Here is a 23,316-nt window from a genome sequence, read left to right as displayed (position 1 = left end):
GATTTAATGTAAGAACACATTCCATTCACTTCGGTCAGGACCACCCAAGCATTGGTGGTCAATGAAGCCCTTCTTAGAGCAAGTATTTATTAGGTGCATACTCTGACCTAAACCGAACCACAAATCTTTATAAGAACTTACTTTTCAACTCCAGGCTACGTAAACAAAATCAAAGTCAATCGTGCAGTCAAGAATGCACAATTGTTTTAATTGTTTGTATCAACTAAGAATCTGATAGTCCATATGTAGCTCTGCTGTGGCACATCAGTTCCAATGGAAATATTTAAGAACATGTCCAACACTTGCTTTCAAATCAGTGGTTTTAAAATGCTTTTGACTGGAGTGCCCTATACTTCGAACATATTTATATGCTAGCTTTCTCTCCCCCCCCCCCAAGCTCAAGGAGGGGTACATGGCTCCCCATCTTTACCCTCAGAACAACCCTGTGAGGTAGGGTCAGGCTGAGAGACAGTGACTGGCTCAAATTCACCCAGTGAGCATTTGCGTTTGATTCCTTACTCAACCATTGCCTCCCAGGTCCAAGTGCAGCACTCTTTATTACACCACACTTGTTCTTTTCCACCTTTGTAGCTAAAAATTCACAAGAAATAAAAACACATTTTTACGCCATATTTGAAACGAAACTAAAATTTTAATTGCAGACAACTCCTCGCTGGCGTGTGGGGAGGGGTACATTCCGGATCACCGCGAACTTGCATGAAATCGGAAACCCATTGATAAAGACTTTTTTTAAAAAACTGTTCTGCCCCGCCCCCATCCCACTATTTTAGGGACATCTTTATGACATTTTCGGGTCGCTTCTGGGTACGGCGCTGTGTGCGTAATTGCGCACAAATCGGTTGCGCCTAAAACAGGAGTTGCCTGTACTAAAGTGCAAAATTTGTGACAGGGCTGTTTCAGAGTTATTTAGGCCAGCACACTTGGGTACAACCGTTTTGAGGAGGGGGGCATGGATGGTGAAGGAAGGCTCGGAGAAGGCGATGTTTGTCGACAGTCCTAACTGCTCTGTCTAAAAAATAAAATAGAAGTGGGGCAAGGCAGAAAAGACAGTCTGCTTTGTAAAGCACACATAGGGAGGTTGCAGTCATCTACCTAATGGTAGAGTTGGTTAAAAGTGTATTTTAGCTAACAATCTAAAATTTTACGCACACGTACACAAAATACGACAAAGAGAATGTAAAATCACTGCTTTTATTTACATGATAGAAATTTGCACAGCACATGTAGACTTGTATCTTTAGAATCCATTTGGTGATACATTCTCTTGCATATTTTTTTTAATTGTGTGTGTGTGAGAGAGAGAGAGAGAGAGAGAGAGAGTAAATGAATGTGTTTAAAGAAGATAGATAGATGTAGATAGATGGCACAGACTGACTTCAGGGAACGCTCATGATCACTGCCTGAGAAAATGCCACTTATCAACTAAAAGAAAAAAAAACAGAACAAGTATTATTCATTACTGGGCTGTTCGTTAAAAGGACAGAATACTCAAACACAGACCACTGCTGTCTGTGTATGAATCAATATATAATTATTCGTTCAGTTTATAAATTGCTTGCTGCAGGACGTTTCTCCAAGCAACTTAGAAAATGTTAAGAACATAAAGCATAACATCAGGAACAAGCATGAAGGGGCAGGGAAACAGACATGTTTTTAATTTCTAGCAGAAGCCTCTCCCCCCCCCCAACCAGGTTTGTGCCAACCTGATCTCACAAATCTGCTAAATATTTATGCTTAGCAGATGTCCAGCAGTTAGCAATGCTTACAAGTAGCAAGAAGGAGCAAAGACGCTGATATAATAACATATGCTCAGTTGCATAAAACCTACTACAAGATATTTTGAATTTCCTTTAAGAAGAATTCCAGTTCTAGAGGTGGTGTGCAAACGTCTCGTGCCACCATTCCAGTGGGGTTTTTTTTGGGGGGGGGGCTATCCAACTTGCTCAAGTCAGGTCACAGAAAACAGGACCACAGGACACAATTTCACAATCATATTGTTTTCAGCCAGAACAAAACTGTATGTGGCATTGAACAAGGAGTGTAAATTATCACATGTGTGGTTGATAGGCAGGCTTCAGCTGTGGGATGAAGAAGCCTGGAAAAATGGGTCTTACCTTCTTTGGAAACAGGATAGTCTTCTGCAGGGGATGGAACCTACAGAAAGAACAGTCAACTGCATTTATTTACTTTGCATCACCAACGTGCAAAGCGAGATGTCTCTGATCCAACAAGCTTATACATCAAAAATTCGACACTAGGGGAAACTAGGGAAGGGGAGGCAGCGGTCGACAAAAGGAGAACTTGCAATTAATTCAGTTGCATACATTTAGGGTTAATTGCAGAAGGGTGTAGCAACTTGGGGGCTAAGCTGACACACAAAAAGGGTCTGACTTTGAGTAGGGATTTAAAAACAGAAACAAAACAAGCATATATTTCATTTAATAAAAAGGTTGCACTGAAAGGCACCATACTTTTAAAACACATTTAAAGCATGCACTATACATTCTGAATATGCACTATGCATTCTGCCGTAATCAAAAGTGGGGGAAGACGAGTCTCTGAAAGCCTGGATTAGATTCTTCACAGAAAACAGAAGCTTCCTTGTACGGGCTGCATCTGCACAACTGCCATGACTCAGTTTACAAAATGGGCACTTTAGTGCATTAATAGTTAAAAATCAGCTGGCTAAATAGCTGGGAACACTCCTGGGGGCGGCGGAAAACTCTCGACGTAACTAATGCAATCATTGCAGCTGGCAAAGCCCATTTATAAACAGATCAGGACGCGAGGCTTCGTTTTTAGGGGGAAAGCAGGCTCTGATATTTTTAGCTCCTTTGCTTAAGTCTTTGTGTTCTTAAAAAAGAAAATGGAAACATGTGGATGGACCGAAAATAATCTTTTAAATAATTCTCTCTTTCTAACACACACACACACACACACACACACACACAAACTTTATCTTTTCCTGCCTGACTGGTAATGGAATTACTCAGATTGAGAAATGGTAAAGAAAACAGTACTTAAAGCTGCAAAATATTTTTACCCCTTGCCACCTAGATTCCTGGTCCCCCATTCCCTCCATCACACCCAAACACCCTACCTGTGTTCTCCATTTAATTTTCAAGCCAAGTCTTTCCTTTGATTTACACCTCGCGGCACATTTGGAAACTTTATGCTTCAATTAATGACATACATTTAAGAATTGGGATGTAAAAAAATTCCCTTACGGACTGCACAATAGCTTGGACTTCCTCGCCGTTGCAGCAATATGGACTGGTATCCAGCTGGGTGTTGGTGCTGAAAACAGAACAGATTTACCAACAACTGGGGAGTGACTGTCAAGTGCTATGACAGAAAACGTGAACGGTAAGGAACATAAGAAGCTGGTGTGTACCCAGAGTAGTTTAACCATTAACCCCACTTTCCCAGGAAACTCTGCGAATTATGAGGGCAATAGGAGCCTCCTAACAATTCTCAGATGGGACGCGGGTGGCGCTGTGGGTTAAACCACTGAGCCTAGGGCTTGCTGATCAGAAGGTCGGCGGTTCGAATCCCCATGGCGGGGTGAGCTCCCGTTGCTCGGTCCCAGCTCCTGCCCACCTAGCAGTTCAAAAGCATGTCAAAGTGCAAGTAGATAAATAGGTATCGCTCCAGCGGGAAGGTAAACGGTGTTTCCGTGCACTGCTCTGGTTCACCAGAAGCGGCTTTGTCATGCTGGCCACATGACCCAGAAGCTGTACGCTGGCTCCCTCGGCCAGTAATGCGAGATGAGCACCGGAACCCCAGAGTCGGACACGACTGCACCTAACGGTCAGGGGTCCCTTTACCAATTCTCAGCACTCTTAGCAAACTACAGTTCCCAGCATTCTTTGGGAAAAGCCATGACTGTTAAAAGCAGCATCATAGTGCTCATCTGGTGCAGATGAGGCCCTAGAATGAGCAAAGTCAAGAAACTCAATATATCCTCAAGCAAAAGCCAAGGTTTTCCTTTTTTTTTGTGAGCAAAATTACAAGTGGGAGATTACAGGCCAATTTATTTTTGAGCCGTTACTACGTTTTAATTACTGAATAATCTACAGGGCTCGTGCGGTTGTGACTTAATTATTTTATTTAAGTGAAATTGCCAACAAAGGCAGTACGCAGAAGTGATCTTCAGGAACAGAAAGGCAACCACTGTAATAAAAGTCACCCATGTCAATTTTGCATTAATTCACACTGGATTTCAATACATCAGGGTGTCAAGTGAATGCTTACCATTTTATGGCACCTCCATCAGCCTTTTTGTGAAGCAAAGCCTTCCAATACTCATGGGTGGATTGAATGATTTCAAAAGCAAATGCCTGTTTTTAAAAAAATGAAAATCAGGTGTGATTCCACCCCTTCTTTAAAATCAATGTTACATCGTATGATTTGCAAAACAAAACAGGAACTCAAGAGAACACTTAAGACTACAGGCTGAACAAGAGCTTGGAACACCCCAATACATTTGCTAAGCCACTTCCATTCTAAAAATAAGAAGCTGTAACCTCCTCCAATTCAGACCAAACACTGTAGAAACTTCCAAAAAACCAATGATCTGCTCCCAAAAAAGTAGAAAGGGGGGGGGGAACGACACCAGCAATGAGAATGCGCATTTCATAAGAATGGAATGGCCTGAGCACAGCTATGTTTCATGCAGGCCATGGGAACTAAGCCATATTTGGGGAAAGACTAACCCCTTTTAGCATTCCCAGAACGGTTTTGAGAAGACTCTCCAAGCCAGTTCAAACAGAGAGTGAAATAATTCAGTTCATGCCTTGGCTCTGCTCTAGGCAAAGCTTTTCAGCAGATGCTTAATTTTTTAAACGCCAGCTGTTTTGGCAACAGCCCTCCCTGGACCTCAGTAAAACAGTTGGAAAGTGTCTATTAAGGTCAGTCTGAGAATATAACTGAGATCTGGTAGCTTCCCCCGGCCTGAAAGAAGGAGAACATTGCAGACCGTCAACGAGCTGACAACAATGCACTTTCAAACGACCATGCAATTATTTGTAAGTTGCAGGCACTGGGAAGACAAGGTGGCTTTTCTTCCAAAACATCCTAAGTTACAGCAGCAGAACTGTCTACAAGACTAACTGGACCCCTTTCTTGTTGCTGTCGTCACAACCTTTCGAAATCTGCTTATAACCCTGACAACTGCTGACCACAATGGCCTGCTGCATCAAGCCAATGGCCCATTTATTTCGGCATCCTTTTCTCACAGTGGCCACCCAGGGGCTTGTGGGAAAGCAGAATTCGAGCACAAGAGTCCACTCCCCTCCTGTGGCTTCCAGCAAAGTACTGCTTCCTCCAACTGTGGAGGCAGAGCATGGCCATTATGGCTAGAGGCCATCTTCTCCAAGAATTTGTGTCCTCCTCCAAGATAGCGGCTATCACTGTCTCCTGCGGGGAGCAAGTTCAATAGTTTAAAGAAGTCCTTTCTTTTTATCTGTCCCAAATCTTCCAGCTTTCAGCTTCACTGAATGTCCCCGAGCTCAAGGATTATGAAAGAGGTGGGAAAGCCTTCTCCACGTTCTCCATGCCACCTCTACTGTATTATGTTCCTCGCCTTGCTTGCCTTTCCCCCTAAACTAAAAAGTATCAAATGCTGTAAAATCTCCTCAAAGGTGAGTTGTTCCATCCCTTTGACCTACACGCCTGCATATGATCACAAATACAAAGACATTTGCGCACATGCACATAGTCAAAGTCAGCATTGGTAGCCTTCCCATCCACCATCAATGGATCTGTTGAAAAAGGCAGGGTTTGAACCCTCCCCACACTCCAGCACTGGAGAGGAAGAAAACACTGTCTTGTACTCTTACAGAACATGCAGCAGGGGCTTATCTCAGATCTCAGTGCTTGTGACGATGAGTGCAGAAATCAGAGACGAAGGATCACTCAGAACATTCTTCAGAGATCCTCCATAGGGAGATAAAGAGCTCTTTTATGTATATAAAAAAAAATCACCCTCAAGACAGACAGGAAGATTTATTATCTGGCAAAATGGAGTGATAAAACTGGAGAGAGGGGAAGGGCTGGAGGGTCACTTCTTGTGGCTTGGCAGGCCAGATTTGGCCCACATCCTGTGTGTTAACTACTGTACTTCTGCTTTAGCCCAGCTAAAATCTATTGGGCACATCTGCACAGACTAACAGATGTTAGAGGCCCTGCAGATGTTGATGGACTGCCTCTGTCATCCCTGATCCCCGGCAATGGGGAGCTTGAGTCCAACAACATCTGGATCCCCATCCCTGATTTGAAGTTGAAAGAAAATCACGTGCTGCAATATAAACTATGCAGGGATCTGCAATGATCCCCACTCTTAATTCCTACAGGGTCCTATCAGGGCTCCCTAAAACCTAACTCATACATTTTTCTCCTTCAATTCATAACTTCACAGAAGTGTTGCCAGAGAGGAAATTGGGCTGGGCAGAGTGGCCAAGCCAGCGGTTTAGTAGGCTACAATTCAGCTGCACCAAAGTCAGAGGTTTCTACACCATCAATTTCTCTCTGCCCCCCACAACCAGGAAAGCAAGAGGCATCATCACACTGCAAGTACACATTCCAGACAGCCAAAGTCACTTGAGGGTGGCGAAGGAGGTGTGACTTGGGGGCAGTCCTGAGCGTTGGGCAGAGGGACTTGAAGGGCCAGAGGGTCGTCATCCTTGGTGCACCCTACAGAAGCATTTTCAGAGTCCAACATGAATTGCTAGTATTGGGGAGACTTTTATGAAATTCTCCTCCAAATATTGAGCTTGGAGACTACATGGTGAGGCTCAATACTTCTTGTTCCATAGCTGAGCATGGAACTATAAAGGTGAAATATCAGGTGTACATTTTTAACACAAATAAAAGTTTACTCTGGAGATGCCCAACCTTTTTTTGCATGAGATTCCAGAACTCTTCTGAAAGTTTTATTCCACAGAGTACAATTTCAACAAGAACCATTAGCAAATCTGTCATCTTTCACAAGGAAGTACCTCACCTTGTCTTTAAAAGTGCCATTAAAAGCAAACTGGTTTTCTGGTTTCCCATCAGGAACTTTATATAATCTGAACCAGTCAACCGTAGCTTCAAGATAACCTGGCTTGAACTTCCGGACATCATCAATATCTGCAAAGGGTTAGAAAAACAGGTATCTATACTTATGCACAAAATAGCGCTATATCCCAATTTGCCCCAACTCCATAGGGTCTAAATGTACATGCAAGTGCTTCCACTGGTCTACAAGATGACATCTGCAAGGTCTCCAATAAAACACACCCCACAAATAGAAACAATTTGATTCATTTCAGTGAGTGAGTGCATGGAGGTTTCTGTAAAACTAAAGTGAATGGGTTATGGGTTAGTCCCTGCTTGCTAAGAGTTCTGGATGCACAACAGATACCGTGCATTGTATATAATTTCAGTTACTGTGCCATAAATGTACACATTGATTCTGAAAACGAACACTACTGGAAGTCTATGTAATTTATTGCACTGGTTTTGCACTCCAAATCAAGGATGGGGAACTTGTGGCCCTCCAGATGTTGTTTGACTCCAACTTCCATCAGTCCCAGACACCATAGCTGACGGCCAGGGAAGATGGGAGTTGTAGTCCAACAGCATTTGGAGAGCCACAGGTTCCCCTGCCACAAACTGGTGCCTGCCAGTTGTTTTGGACTACAACTCCCATCATCCCTGGCTATTGACCATGCTGACTGGGGCTGATGGGAGCTGGAGTCCAGAAGAGCTAGAGACTGCTCCTTTTTGGTATCTCAGGAGGCAGTTCCACCAATTTGCAGAGGTACAGCATCGCCCTGTTGAGAGACAGAAGCTCCGTATATTTTCTTGATTTGGCATGGAGGCTCACTAGAACACAACCATAAGAATCTTGCGGCAAACTTTCACAGCAACTACTGCTCCACTGTTGTCGAAAGAATAAGGCATGCTTTATACATGATGGCTCAATTCTGTCTGAGACAGCAGCGGCACAGGCATAGTGTGGGCAGTGCCAAAGGGTGCAAAATTCGTGGGGGAGCAAAATTTCAAGAGGAAAAAAGAGAGAAAGTAGTAATGATAAAAAATAGCGCTCTTTCCTCCTCACACAGAAAATCTCCCAATGTTCGCATGGGTAGACTGAGGAGCAGATTTGGGCACCCTCTGTATGGGTTTCAGAAAGATACCCCACTCCTGACCAGTCCCCCATCTCACTCTCCGCCATGCCCAATGCTCATAAGGTGCTGTGAGCTATTGACCCTTCGTTCCAGCTTATCAGCGAGCAGTGCTGAGGATACTTGCCTTGCCCTGGGCACTAGTAACCCACGCTATGCCACTGAGCAGCAGGGAGCTATGACTGACACTGACACACACACACACACACACACCTCCCTGGCAAGCCTTAAAGTGCCTCCAAGATGAATAATGGACCCGCTTCCTCCATAATGAGGAAGTACCATCACTCAAACGCAGAGCACACAGGAGATTCAAAGTTCATGTGGACATAAGCAGCTGCCTGATACAGAGTCAAACCACTGGCTCATCTTGCTCAGTATTGTCTACAATGGATGGCAACAGCTCTCCAGGGTTCCAGACCAGGATCTCTCCCAACCCTATCTGGGAATACCAGGACCTTTTGCATGCAAAGCATGCCCTCTACCACTGACCCACTGGCTCTTCTCTGGCATCACCAGTTAAAGGATCGTGAAGAACAGGGGGGAGGGGTGTTCCGGATGTTTTTGGGCTCCTTCCCCACCCCCTCAGCCCCAGCGAGATCTTGGAGAGCTGGTGCCAGTCAAAACAGACAACGCTGGGCTAGTTGGATCACTTATGTGAATTGGCACGTGTGTCTGATGAACCCATGAAAGCAGCCTTGAGCAACCGAATGCCAGTTCCCAACTCTACCGGGACTGGCACCAAGAGAAACAATTTGTACATAACTACTTTGTGTGCATGTGTGTGTCTCCACATGAGTGTGTGGGTATTTCCCCTCTCCCTCTCCCTTTTTCTTTCTCTAGCAAAGCTAACACACCCAATTTGCAGCACGCATTCGGGGGGGGGGAGCCTGTGGGAAGAGGACATATGTTTTTAATGACATCTTCTAAACATTTACAGGAAGCACCACTTCAGACCATATAAAGGCATTTGCAATGTTTTGCAAGGGGGGGGAGGGGGGAAGGAAGCTCACACACGTTTCAAGCTGCTCAGTATTGAATGTTTATTCAAATTCACTCCAATGCATTCATAAATCTTCCTTGCTGCTCAACATATTTTAAACACTATCTGTGGAGAACCAATACAGTACACAAGGGGGGGGGGTTAATGCTTCTGGTTTCGCACCTGAAAAAAACCCTGAGAATTGAACACTAATAGCAATAATATAGGTCCCAGAGCAGGTTACAATATTAAAGCACAGATCAAAACAACTTGCAAACATAAAACCAGGTGGGTTCTAACAATATAGAAGAAGAAGAGGAGGAGTTTGGATCTGATATCCCGCTTTATAACTACCCGAAGGAGTCTCAAAACGGCTAACATTCTCCTTTTCCCTTCCTCCCCCACAACAAACACTCTGTGAGGTGAGTGGGGCTGAGAGACTTCAAAGAAGTGTGACTAGCCCAAGGTCACCCAGCAGCTGCATGTGGAGGAGCGGAGACGCGAACCCGTTTCCCCAGATTACAAGTCCACCGCTCTTAACCACTACACCACACTGGCTCTCCACCTCAAGTGTCAAAAAGCCAGGGTAAAGCGGTGTATCTTCAGCATTCATCAGTAGATGTACAATGAAGGTGCCAGACACACCTCTGAGGGAGTTCCACAATTTGGAGCTGCCATTCAGAAGGCCCTCTCCCCGGCCACCCATCCCCAGGCCTCTGAAGGTACAGGAACTATCAAGATGGTCCCTTGAGAGGGCTTTTTCAGACAGGCCTAAGTCGTTTAGGGCTTTAAACACTAACAAGAGCGTCTTGAATTGGGCCCAAAATGATCTGGCATACAGTGTAGCTGTTTTAAAATAAGGGTTATGTGAGATCTACGTAGATAGAAACCCAGCTGAAATCTTCCTACTGCATTCTGGATCCATTGACATTCCCTAGTCATCTTCAAGGGAAACCCCACATAGACCACATTGCAATAATCCGGAGCATGAAGTTCAGGGGCCATGTCATCCCTGTCCATAAAATTGGTGGATCAACTGGAGTCCCTTAAAAACTTGGAGGAAGTGGCTTTCAGGTTGAAAAGAATAAAGATACGTATTCCCCCCAAAATGGCAGCTGTTAATATTGCGATTATCACTGTGCGTACTTTAAGCGTTTCCATTTCCCTCCGATTTACAATTCTGTTTACAATTCTCACCTGCATCCACACATAGCTCAAGGCTATGCATCTGAAGAAGTGGACTCTAGTCCATGGTAACTTATGCCATAATAAATTATGTTACTGTTTAAGGTACCAAACGTCAACATAGTAACAAGAATGATGGGTATTATATATACTGGAAAGAGTCACACCATTAAAAGATTGGTTAGGAATTCTATGTAACAGATTCAAAAGCCTTCACACCTCACAAAGCAACTCGGATCTAATAAACACAAACTCAAGCCAATTTTTAACCTCTTTAGCTATAATGGCTTTGATCCCAAACACTGCAAATTGTAGCTTGGTGGCAAAGCTGAGAAAGTTCTGCTTGCAATCTTCAGTGCTTAATAATAATAATAATAATAATAATAATAATTTATACCCCACCCATCTGGCTGAGTTTCCCCAGCCACTCTGGGCAGCTCCCAATCGAGTGTTAAGAACAATACAGCCTCACAATTCTCAAGGTTCCTAACAATGACAGTTAAAACACAGGATGTTTGTAGATTAGGTGCAATGGGTGATTTAACAGAGAGGTTAAAAATGCTTACTATGAATCTTCTGTGATTCTGGGTCATCCACACTGAGAGCAAGGACCTTCCAGTCAGTTTCTCCTTCATCAATAAGACCAAGAACTCCAAGGACCTTCACCGGAACCACCTCACCGAGCGTTCGAACCTTAAAAGCACAGAAGACGAGCTTCTGAATTTTTTTTTTTTTGCAGTTTTATTTTACAAGAAATGAGAAAAATCAAGTTGACAAATAACAAGTACATATCAAATAAAAATACATATCTTATCCAGCCATTTACCCAAACCAACTCAAAGCAATACAAAATTTTAATAAAATTGCATACAGTACTAATTGGTTGTTTGTGTCTTACTTTCATCCTTCTGGACCGATTACCTTTTACCCAATCCTTTTTTAATAGAAAAGGAAAGAAAAGAGAAAAAATAAAAAATAAAATAAAAATAAAATAAAATTTATATATATATATGTGTGTGTGTGTGTGTGTGTATAATAATAATCTTTTAAAGGGGGAAAAAAGAAAAAAGAAAAAAAACACACAATCTGATCTATTTAATCGTAATATTCATTATTTCTGAATCTTCTAGTCCGACTTTCTGACAAATCCCTTTGCTACGACTAGGTTTCACTTGAATGTTTACAACACAGCAATTTCTCGTATGCTTACTATCCAGTACATTCTTCAAACTTTAATTACTCCACTGTCTTTCCTTTATCTTGCTTCCCTTCCCTTATCCCTCAAATGCTGGCATGCTAACACAACTTTTATTGTATTTTAACACACAATTTTTATAAACTTCCCATTTTCCAATAAATTTTTGCTTATTATTTCCTCTAATGCTATTTGTAAGTAGAGCCATCTCAGCTAGTTCTTGTAGTTTAATTTGCCAGTCAACGACTTTTGGTGCATCTTGCAGTTTCCATCCTTTTGCAACTACTAATCAGGCCACTGCAATTGCATATAAGAAGACTTCCTTAAATTTATTTGGTATCTCTTTATCAATCATATTTAACAGAAACGTCTCCGGTCTTTTAGTAAAAGAGATTGTCATCATCTTTTTCAGTTCGTCGTATATCTCCCCCCAAAATACTTTACTTTTTCGGCACCTCCACCACATATGCATAAAATCTCCATTTTCCGCTCCACACCTCCAACACACATTTGCAAGACTTTTATACATTTTTGAAAGTCTGAAGACGAGCTTCTGAATTAAAAGAGTACTGCAAAGAAGAAAGACTCCACAATTGGTGTTCCCCCCCCCCCCCAGCTATGTCCTAGTTTCTTTCCTAGGCATGTTAATTTTCCAGCCTGCTTCTACCGCATCAGGGGTATTGTTTCACCTCCCAAGGTCTCAGCATCGCTCCTTCTAATAGCAAACTCAAGTGGTGAGTACCAACAGTACTAGAGCTAAAATGGGGTTGAGAGAGGTATTAGGGTGCTGAGGGAACCCCAAGGTTTGCAGAAGTGCAAAACAAACAAACAAACACCACCTATTCATTGCAGATGCTTAGTGGAAACAAGAGTGTAAAGCGTCATCTGGAATGGAAGAATGGAAAACAGGAGGGATGAAGGAAAATGTCTTGCTGGACTTCTTTGAGCTTTTACAGCTAGCTTATAGCTAGCTGGCATGAACCCTGTATAGGTAAAATGAAACGCTGCAATATTTGGTTGCAGGTACCACGGGTCTAAACTAAGGTTTTGATCCCTATCTCCCAGTCGAACTGCTGCAGCCTACTCTCCTACTTCATAATAGAAAATAAACAGTTAAAACATTGGATTAAAATCTAGAGCAAGTAGTTAACACAGACCTGGGAACCAATTTCGCAGACGTCAATGGGATCGTTGTCACCATGGCACCCTGTGCTATCATCTTTGTGATTGGGATCTTCCCAAGTCTGTTGAAAGCAAGGAAAGATCTCGAATTTCAGCTCTGGTGATCAATGTTTGCCTTATTACTGGTCTGTACGGGTTACAGAGATTCCAAAAATAAAGAGCCATGCTTCTTGCATGGACTAGGTTTAATAGTGACTATCATTTCCCTTGAGACCATGGCATACGGGTGTCACCAACAAATAATACAGGGGAACCTGTGGCCCTCCAGATGATGTGTGGCTCCAAGTGTCAGGTATAGTAGGAGTAGAGTCCAACAATTTCTGGGGGCGAGGGGCACATGTTACAGGGTGTTTGGCTAGGGTAGAGATCTGGGCCAAATCTTCACTCTGCTGTAGAAAAGTAAGAACCCTCTCTTATAAGGTACTGTGAAGCTATAATCAGGATGGGTGTGTGTGTTTTGACATAAAGTCCTGGGCAAAAATATAATGAATGAATATCAGTGCTAAGGAACAGATCCATATAACACACAATAGGCCAGCAGTTGTCCCACCTCCACTTCAATGCTATTCACCATCTGCCCAAAGTTTTGAATATAACATAAATGCATTATGCAGAAAATCCCCTGGACATTAGCCTGGTTCACACATAACATTAAGCCATGGTGCATGTTAACCATTATTAAGGGTAACCATAGTTAATATATAGTTAATAATAATATAGTTAATATAGTTAAAACTGAAACATCTGGCAGATGATGACTTAAATTTTGGTTTATTGGGTTCATCCATTAAAGGAGGAAAAGCCAGGAAAATTGCACTTTGTTGTGGATCTATAGCTTTGGGGACATGACAACTCCTTAACCGTAATTGAGGAGGAGGTCCAGTCTCACACAAAATGCCAAGATGAGGATAATGTTACCTAAGTTTTATAAATCGGCTACAAATGTTGGATAATGGGCAACCATTAACCATAGTTGATAAACCATAGTTAAGCTACTGGACTGGGTTCACACATGATGCTAAGACATGATTTAGTAAACCATGGTTCAGTAGTATGATAAGTCTCTTAATCTGAAGAGTTGTGGGTTTAAGCCCCATGTTGGGCAAAAGATTTTCATTACAGGTAGTTGGACTTGATGACCTTGGGGCTCCTTCCAACTCTACAATTCTATGTGAACCAGACCACTATGAGCCTACACAAGCAATGGCCTGCATGACTATTTTCCCAGAAACACATACATTCTGCTTTTAAATGCAGGTACTTCTCAAAACTAATGGGCAAATATTGTGACATAATGTCTCCCCAGCCCGCTAGCCAATGCACAAGCCTCCTGAACACCTTTGTTTTCCATGCAACCACTTTGCAATCATAAAAATTTACAAGATTTACGACTTGACTTTACTGAGACGACAGAAAACTTTCACCGGGGGGGGGGGGGGGAGGACACCAGATTACCTGAGGGAAGGCCCCGTAATTCCAAATATAGCCCTTATGGGGAAATATATTTGCCACGTATCGCAGCTTGCCGTGCTTTACATCTTGCTTAATGGGATTCAATGGCTCCTTTGTGGCAATCTGGAACATGTTGCAAAATGAAGAGGAGAGATTTGGGAGGGAAGGGGAAAGGAGGGTTACTGTAAAATGATTCAACTGATTATCCCCATAGCGTACAACACAACAAAGCGTCAAGCTTTACATATTTGCCCCATCTCCCAAAGTGAGAGAAACAGTACATTGAACATATTTGTTTACGGTGATAGAAATATTGGGGTGGGTTAGGGAATTCCCTTGACATGCCAGGGCAAGTGATATTAAATGCATATTTCCATTTAAGGGATGCTTTATTTAAAATGCTGTTTTTGGTGTGTTCAAGTCATTGACAACTTATACAGTCATACCTTGTGTTGCGTATGCTCTGTGTTGCGTACGTTCGGGATACACACTCCCGCACCCCGGAAGTGTTTGCCGGAGTGTGTGAGAGTGCGTGCAACCGCCGGATGCGCAGAACGCTTCTGCGCACTTCACGCATGCACAGAAGCGCTCAAATCGCTCGACTTCCGGTTTTTCGGGGGGGGTTACATGCGTTCGAGTTACGCACACCCGCGTTACGCATGGCGACCCGGAACGGATTGCGTGCGTAACCATGGATTGCGTGCGTAACCCGGGGTTCCACTATTTATCTTATACTCTCATCAAAAGAATCCTTTTCGGGCCTTAAGATGCACCACCACAAACTTTTGCCAAGTTCCACTTGTATTACTTTTTTGCAAGCTGCTGTCCACGGTTACCTCCATTTTAGCATTCGTCCAGCGAGGCACTTCTACAACCATGTTAAGTACAACCTTAACAGAAGAAGAAAAAGCGGGTGGGAAGGAACAACTAAGAAATCAATGGAAAACAGACACAAATATACAGAGAATGAGCACAGAGCAACCATGGTTATTATCATACTCTTCAGGGTCAAAGGAAACACAGTGCTAGCTCTCTGCTGGCAATGGCTGGCCAGCTGGGAGCCGGCCTCAAGACTTCATGCTTGCCCATCACAGTCCCTCCCCTTCCTAAACACGGTTAGAGCGGCCCATTGGCCAATACGGCCCACCTCCAAACGAGGACCACATTCACACCATACAATATTACAATACCACTTCAAGCAGTCATGGCTTCCCCCAAAGAATTCTGGGAGGTATAGTAAGTTAATGGTGCTGTGAGTTGCTGCAAACCCACAATTTTCCCGATAGAGCAACAATTCTCAGGAGTTCCCTGTAAAGAGGCATTGATTGTTAAGCCACTCTGGGAGGGGAATAGGGTCCCGCTCACAACTCTCAGCACACTTAAACTGCAGCTCCCATAATTCTTGAAGGGGGGGGGGAGAAGCCATGACTGTTTAAAGTGGTATCTTGGTGCTTTAAATGCATGGTGTGAATGTGGATTCAGGCTAGCTGAATAAGGTGATAGAACAGTGAGGGAGTCAAGTTGACTGTACCATTACAGGCCAGGGTGCGTGTGGCTGTGTCCATGTGTGTTGTTTTTGAGCGCTCTTCCACCTAAAAACTCTGCACACATGGGAGAAAGATGGCTCCTCTTCATTCTGAAATGTGCTTCCTAAAGAAGTTTACCAGGCCCACTCCGTCAAGTCTGTAAAAATAGCTATGACGTGGCTTTGTGGGACAGCCCTGCATCAGCCATTTTGCCTATGGCGATGAGTTAAGTTTCTTTGCATGGATTTACTTTTTCAATCATGAAGGACCATTCAAAGATTCAGATTCCCCCCGTGTTATGCAGGGCTGCCCATGAATTGATGACACTTTTCTGGAACTTCATTCTGCAGCACGAACACGCCTGGCTACAAACATGTGGGCAAAGCTCTAATATAATAAGCAGGGCCTAGCAACCAGGCTATCAAGAACATTGTGGATTAATTTGCCATGCTGGTCATCTGGTTCATCATCACAGGCGTGGGCAGAGATGTTCGCCTGAATGTTCGCTGGTCACATCACTGGTGTTAATGGTACGTAGAGAGGGAGGAGGAAAGTGCTGTGAGATGCTGGTGTGGTGCAAACATACCAGCAGGAGCACCAGACTAGCTTTCCCAGTGTGTTTGCACCACATGACCCTCACAGCTGCCTTTCCTCTCCCCCTCTACCTCTCCATAAACAGCCATGACACTACCAACCAGAGGTATAAATCTATGCAGTCATCAGAATCGCTGTATTTGACCAAGCAGTTTCTTCCACTGGTGCCCCATGAAAAACAACTCAGATCTGCCTGTCACTTTCATCCTATAAGGCAGTCTTCATGGTCTATGGCTGATGTGTGCCAGATGTAAACATCCCCTAAAATTAAACAATTTCTTAGTTTATACCATACTCTGTCTATAGATGTTTCACAGGGCCCATGGAAATACTGCTAACCAAGGTACTACATAAAAATATAGCTATCTTCCAGAAAAATATTGCTCTAGGCCATGGGTGTTCAGGTCAATCGCAATCTACTGGTTGATCCCCAGGAGGTTTTGGTTGATTGTGGTCGATCACTGGCTCTTCCATCCAGCCCCTCCCCCTCCCCGTCCTCCAGATGGCTAGAACAGAAGTCAGAGCTCCTGCTGAAAGGCTGACTGTTTCATTAGCGATCTAATGATCACTGCCAGCTTTTAATTGTGTGAGTAGATCACAGTCTCTTGGAAGTTGGGCATCCCTGCTATAGGCAGATGGATTTACTTCTTTTAAAAAAAAAGTTGCCCATTTAAAAGAGACACAAAAAGGGTATCTGAGAACTTTCAAGTGATGACATTTGTATCTTGAAACATTTGTCTACTGAAATATGAATTAAATTCCATCTGGAGTGGTGGCAATGACAAATACAGGCTTTGCTGAAATGTATGAATATTTAATTGAGACCATAAAGTGGATACAAGACAAGAAGTGTAGCAAAATCCTCTTATTGATGCCCAGAATTAGTACGACAAGGCTGTATATTGTCTCCCTGCTTATTTAACTTATATGCAGAATTCATCATGCGAAAGGCTGGGCTGGATGAATCCCAAACCGGAATTAAGATTGCCGGAAAAAATATCAACAACCTCAGATATGCTGATGATACAACCTTGATGGCAGAAAGTGAGGAGGAATTGAAGAACCTTTTAATGAGGGTGAAAGGAAAGAGCAAAATATGGTCTGAAGCTCAACATCAAAAAAACGAAGATCATGGCCACTGGTCCCATCACCTCCTGGCAAATAGAAGGGGAAGAAATGGAGGCAGTGAGAGATTTCACTTTCTTGGGTTCCATGATCACTGCAGATGGTGACAGCAGTCACAAAATTAGAAGACGCCTGCTTCTTGGGAGAAAAGCAATGACAAACCTAGACAGCATCTTAAAAAGCAAAGACATCACCTTGCCGACAAAGGTCCGTATAGTTAAAGCTATGGTTTTCCCAGTAATAATGTACGGAAGCGAGAGCTGGACCATCAAGAAGGCTGACCGCCAAAGAATTGATGCTTTTGAATTATGGTGCTGGAGGAGACTCTTGAGAGTCCCATGGACTGCAAGAAGATCAAACCTATCCATTCTCAAAGAAATCAGCCCTGAATGCTCACTAGAAGGACAGATCCTGAAGTTGAGGCTCCAGTACTTTGGCCACCTCATGAGAAGAGAAGACTCCCTAGAAAAGACCCTGATGTTGGGAAAGATGGAGGGCACAAGGAGAAGGGGACGACAGAGGATGAGATGGTTGGACAGTGTTCTCGAAGCGACTAACATGAGTTTGGCCAAACTGCGGGAGGCAGTGAAGGATAGGCGTGCCTGGCATGCTCTGGTCCATGGGGTCACGAAGAGTTGGACACGACTGAACAACTGAACAACAACAACAAATTTTATTCAATCCTGGCTTGAAGGCAAGGAACTGAACACACCAGAAAACAATCAGCTGCCTTTAGTTTTAAAAAGCACTCCACATTTCTCCTTCCCCTGCTAAACTAGGTACAGCAAATAATCTCAATAAAGGGCTCTGTGATCATACCTCACTTTCACTGTTCTTCGATCTCTTTGCAGGAATCTCCTTATCCTGTACAGGAAAATAGAAAAATCAGTAAATACACAAGGCTAACTCGTAAGGAGACAAGTCTAAAAAAATGGTGCCAAGTGATAAAAGTGGGTTGACCGAACAGAATCGAATGCAGGTGTCAAGCTCAGCACCAGAGCATTCAAAAATATTGTAAGTTTGCTGGCTAATTACTGTGAATAGGGTTGTCACTGTGACTTTGCTAACCAGATTCAACACCTTCTTCCCCCCAAAAAATGTTAATTAAAGGTTGTGGATATTTGTTGAATGAGCAACTCATCTACAGTAGGAGTGGGGAACAGGCATCCCAAATGCATCCCTCCAGGCCTCTCTATCTGATGACCTTTAGGCCAATCTTGCTTGCACGAACCTTGAGAATTTTTGCCTGACTGGAATGCATCCTGATGTTCCCTATCCCTGAGATGTGTTGATCTTTGAATTTGTAATGATTTGTAATCATGAGGATTGCTTTGGAATGCACTATCCTGGTCTCTTCTTGTAAAAATAAAATGCTATATATAAAAAATAAAAGAATGGATCAGCAGACTGTCCTATCTTCCAGAATAGGAAATCCTCATTCTTGCAAATAATTCTAGACTTTGTGCTTCTTTGACTACTTCTGCCCCCAAACAAAAAATACATTCTCAAAAACACATAACACAGTTAAGGCGTAACGAATTTGTGTATTGAATATTCACCTTTGCTTCTCACATTTAAAATACATCAGATGACCATGAGGATGAGGATTTTAGTAACAAGTGGACCACAAAAGTTAGCCCAAATAATGCAAAAGGGGGGGGATGGTACCCACACAATGCTGTGGATTTTACTTTAGGAAGGAGGCCCCGAAAGATCATTGCAATTAACAAGGTCTCCTGACCTCTACCAGTGCAAGACCACAACTAAAATGACACTGATAATTTCAGAATTGATGAGATGTGGATGAAATCAAACTTTGGCTGAAATGATCCCCCCCCCCCGGACAATAAAAAGTTGTGACTATAGAACTAGTTAAGTTAAAAGTGAAAGACTCATTCTTACCTTAAAAGATCTCAACTTCCATCAATTTCAACAAATAAAGAGTGTTACATGTGTTAATTACCTCATTTGATCCAGCAAACAGAGGAATGTCATGGAATGGGGAAATGTATTTTCCCTTTGAATTCTCTACAAGATTAAACAAAACGTTATTAAGCACATACACACACGCAGTGTATACAATTGCTTGCATCTCTGTTGGTACAAAAAAACTAGTTTGGTGCAAAAAACTAGTTTGCAGTTATTCAGCTATAAACTCTGCTTGCTCAGCTAAAATACTGGCAATACAATTTTAACCATCTCCTCTTCAAAGCACAAACAATTCACATTATCGGGGCAGAGAACTAGTTTTCAGCTTGCTTTAAAATCTGGGTTGCTTTCCTGCTCTACAGCCAGTAACCAATAATATACATCCAAGCATACCTAGAACCTTGCCTCGTCTCCAACCCCAACCCCATGATTTTCAGATCTAAGAAACCAATGATAAAAAAACCCAAATAATCCAATTAACTTTCTAGATAATAGGGTAGCAGATCCTATGTTGTCTGACTAGCAACTAGTGTTTGAACTTGCCCACATCTCACCATTTGATGGATCATTCCTTACAAGCAGTAAGTAAATCACAAAGAACTGTACCGCTAACCGTGCTATATAGGAAGGTGTTGCTGCAGTGCTTTACCTGCTTTGTGTGTGCTTATGCAGATTCATTTCATCAGATGGTAGAGGAGATTTACATATAAATGTATGAAGTTACCTTCATGGGAGGCTAGTCACTAGGTCAACACTGGGACTGGGACTTTGACTGCTGCATTGCTTGAGAGTCTATAGTACCTCTTGCAGAGGAGGAGATACCGGTACTATAATGGGAGTGGTTGAATGTGGGACTCTCTGCACGCAACTCATGCACTCCAGCACTAAGCAATGCCCCCCCCCCCAAGTCTTCTCATGGGACTTTATAACCACGAGGGCTGCTGTTGTACATCTGCTCTGCAAATGCAGCAACACTTCTTGGACACACTTTGCAACGATGAGAAAAGTGAGCATTCAAGGTGTGCCTTCCTAGGAACTCAGTTCTATGTCTACTCAGAAGCAGGGCCCACCGACTTCTGAATAAATATGCAGAGGGCTGGCCTGCATAACAAGCATTCACCAGGGGATTTTGCCCACAAAGCCAAGATAAGAGCTTTTCGGTGAGAACTTTCTCGGTGGCCCCAAGCAGGGCCTATTATTTTTACTGCATAGTGGAAACTATTATTAGCTGTGGCCAAGACTTCCTAGCACGGGTATACTCAGCAAAACCCATGCAAACGTCACACAGGGCAATCCACATACATCATACATGGGTGAACTATTATCAGTGTACTGGAAGAAGCAAAGATCACCAGTGTAGAAGCAATGATTCTTCAACATCAGCTTTGTTGGACTGGTCATGTTGTGCGGATGCCTGATGATCGTCTCCCAAAGCAACTACTCTATTCCGAACTTAAAAATGGAAAGCATAATGCTGGTGGTCAACACAAGTGGTTTAAAGGCTGTCTCAAGGCAAATCTTTAAAAATGTAGTATAAACACTGACAACTGGGAAACACTAGCCTGCGAGCGCTCCAGTTGGAGAACAGTCTTACCTAACACAGGTAGGTATCCATGTTGGTCTGCCATAGTCAAAACAAAATAAAAAATAAAAAAAATCCTTCCAGTAGCACCCTAGAGACCAACTAAGTTTGTTCTTAGTATGAGCTTTCGTGTGCATGCACACTTCTTCAGATACACTGAAATAGAAATCACCAGACCCTTATATATAGTGCGAGAGTGAGGAGGGGTATTACTCATAAGGGTGGTGGGGATGGGTGATTGGCTGATGGGTGTGGAAAACCTGTTGACTGTTAACGACTGCAATAAGTCCTAAAGGAAAAAGCAAGGGGTGAGATGGCTAAAGATAGCTTTGTCATGTATAATGAGATAAGAACATCTCATTATATATGTCATTATATATGTTGATGTTAACAGTCATCCCCGCTGTTGAAGGACGTGTGGATCCAGAATTGGCCTCCACAGTCACTTATGGACTCATTGTTACAACTGTGTTTATGGAAGACAATCTTACTGCAGAATGCGGCAGCTAGACTGGTGACTGGGAGTGGCTGCCGGGACCACATAACACCGGTCCTGAGAGATCTACATTGGCTCCCAGTACGTTTCCGAGCACAATTCAAAGAAGACATGGGCAGTCCACATATGGTTTCCAAACTGGAAAAGCTGATCCCATCTGAAGATCTCCAGTACTGTACATACTGCTGCTTCATCCCACTGCTACAGGCTGCTTCAGAATTAAGCTATCATGGAAGAATCTGCCTGATGTGTCTGTGTGAATCTTGCATGCGCTTAAGCATACAGTTGGATCAGGCCAATGGCCCATCTAGTAGAGCATCCTATTCTCAGTGACCAACCAGACACCTGTGGTGGGGAACTGGCAAGCAGGACCAGAGCGCTCCTTCATCCTGCAGTTCCCAACAACTGACACTCAGAAGCGTACTGTCTCCTACTGCGGAAGCAGAGCAGGGCCAACATGGCTAGTAGCCAGATGGCCTTATCCTCCAATACACACTCCAGGATGCTACAAGTGGCCTTGGCTCTACACTACCTGCCCCCTGTATGTAATATGTTTGCTATTTGCGCTTTGTAGGGTTATCGGTTGTTCAGAGTTACGAACAGAGTTCCCTGTCGCTGTGGCATGCGAAAAGTGATTATAAGTGCAAGGCAGGCCACGCGCCCAAATTCTGAATGAGGCTTTGATTTTTGTAATTTAATTATAACGTAAAGCTTGAGCCTCGCCAGGGCAGATTCCAGTTGGCACCCGAAAATGAATCACTGCCCCTTCCCCCACCCGCACAGCAGACATTTCGATACGAAGCTTCAGCAACCACATTCTCCAAATTGACTCAACTACTAGGAAACGACTAGATTCACATCTCATCTGATCCAGCAAAGGATCTTAAATTATAACCAGTCGACACCGCGAAAGGATTCCTTTCCTAAACGCCGCTCTAGGACGCCCGGTAATTCATTACGCGTTTAGAACTACAGTACAGTACTGTACAACCAGAAGGGAAGGGGGCGGAACCACCCCGAGTCCCACCCTAGAACCCTGTATTTATTATTATTTTTATGTTTTAATTGCTCTTAAATTCCACCCATCAGAGAAGGGAGGGAGAGGGGCGGGCGTTCGCTGGGCGCTGAAGCCCCGCCCTAGAACGCCATGTAACAAAGATCAAACCAAGCGAATCTGCCCGCAGCGTTCCATAGAACGCCGGCGCGTTCGAAAGAAGCGTCCGCCGCTGCCCACGCGGGTCCTGCCGAGCGGCTACTTACTAAAGTAAAGGCGGAAATCGGGCGAGTGGAGTTGCCCCCGCTGCTCCGTGCCGTACTGAGCCATGAGGCCGCCGTGCGAGCGGCAGATCAGTAACCACGGCTGTAGAAGCAGCGCCGGCGTCCCTCTCCTGCACGAAGAGCGGTGGCGCTGAACAGCCCAAGGCAGCCACAGCAGCCGACCCAAGCCGGCCCCCGCACGCATGCTTCGTGCTTTCTCGCTTTTCCGCGCAGTTCCTCTTGCGGCGCAGCGGGTGGAGCTTGGAGCATGCTCAGCAAACGGCCTTGAAGTCGCAGCCCGGCCGCTTTTGCCAGCAGCCTGGTTTTACCTTCTCGGTTAATCAGTAGGGAACGGGTTGCGAGCTAGAAACCGGGAGCGGGGCTTGTGGGTAGTCCCGCGGGGGCGGGAAACCCGCGAGGCGGGGATCTGGTTTATCAGCCTAGCCCGAGGCCTGAAGGGGGAGCAAAACCAGTCCCTTCCCCGTAGCTCCACACTTCCAGTACTCTTCAATGGGAGTATTTCCCATGGAGTTTGGAGGGAATTTACTTCCGAGTAAACATGCGGAGAGACGTGCTGCTGCCGTCCTGAGCACGTTTACCTAGGAGGAAGTCCCTGGTA

The 23,316-nt window shown here is 43.9% G+C and overlaps 1 protein-coding gene across 1 annotated transcript; it reads right to left on the bottom strand.

Moving 5' to 3' along the window:
* Positions 1 to 1,330: 1,330 nt before the first annotated feature.
* On the bottom strand, positions 1,331 to 23,026 carry PPA2 (inorganic pyrophosphatase 2). The gene is made up of 12 exons (XM_033160540.1): positions 22,701 to 23,026; positions 19,397 to 19,461; positions 18,253 to 18,297; positions 15,025 to 15,078; positions 14,192 to 14,311; positions 12,712 to 12,798; positions 10,926 to 11,052; positions 7,025 to 7,152; positions 4,276 to 4,361; positions 3,249 to 3,318; positions 2,136 to 2,175; positions 1,331 to 1,443 (listed from the first exon to the last, which is right to left on the bottom strand). Exons 1-12 carry the CDS (start codon positions 22,900 to 22,902, stop codon positions 1,415 to 1,417), a joined length of 1,053 nt encoding a protein of 350 aa, XP_033016431.1. The 5' UTR covers positions 22,903 to 23,026; the 3' UTR covers positions 1,331 to 1,414.
* Positions 23,027 to 23,316: the final 290 nt, after the last annotated feature.

The sequence above is a fragment of the Lacerta agilis genome, chromosome 9 (assembly GCF_009819535.1).
Source record: "Lacerta agilis isolate rLacAgi1 chromosome 9, rLacAgi1.pri, whole genome shotgun sequence".
In the NCBI taxonomy this organism is placed as follows: Eukaryota; Metazoa; Chordata; class Lepidosauria; order Squamata; family Lacertidae; genus Lacerta; species Lacerta agilis.
The sequence above is the reverse complement of the archived record's forward strand: the minus strand, read 5'-3'. Positions and strand labels throughout refer to the sequence as shown.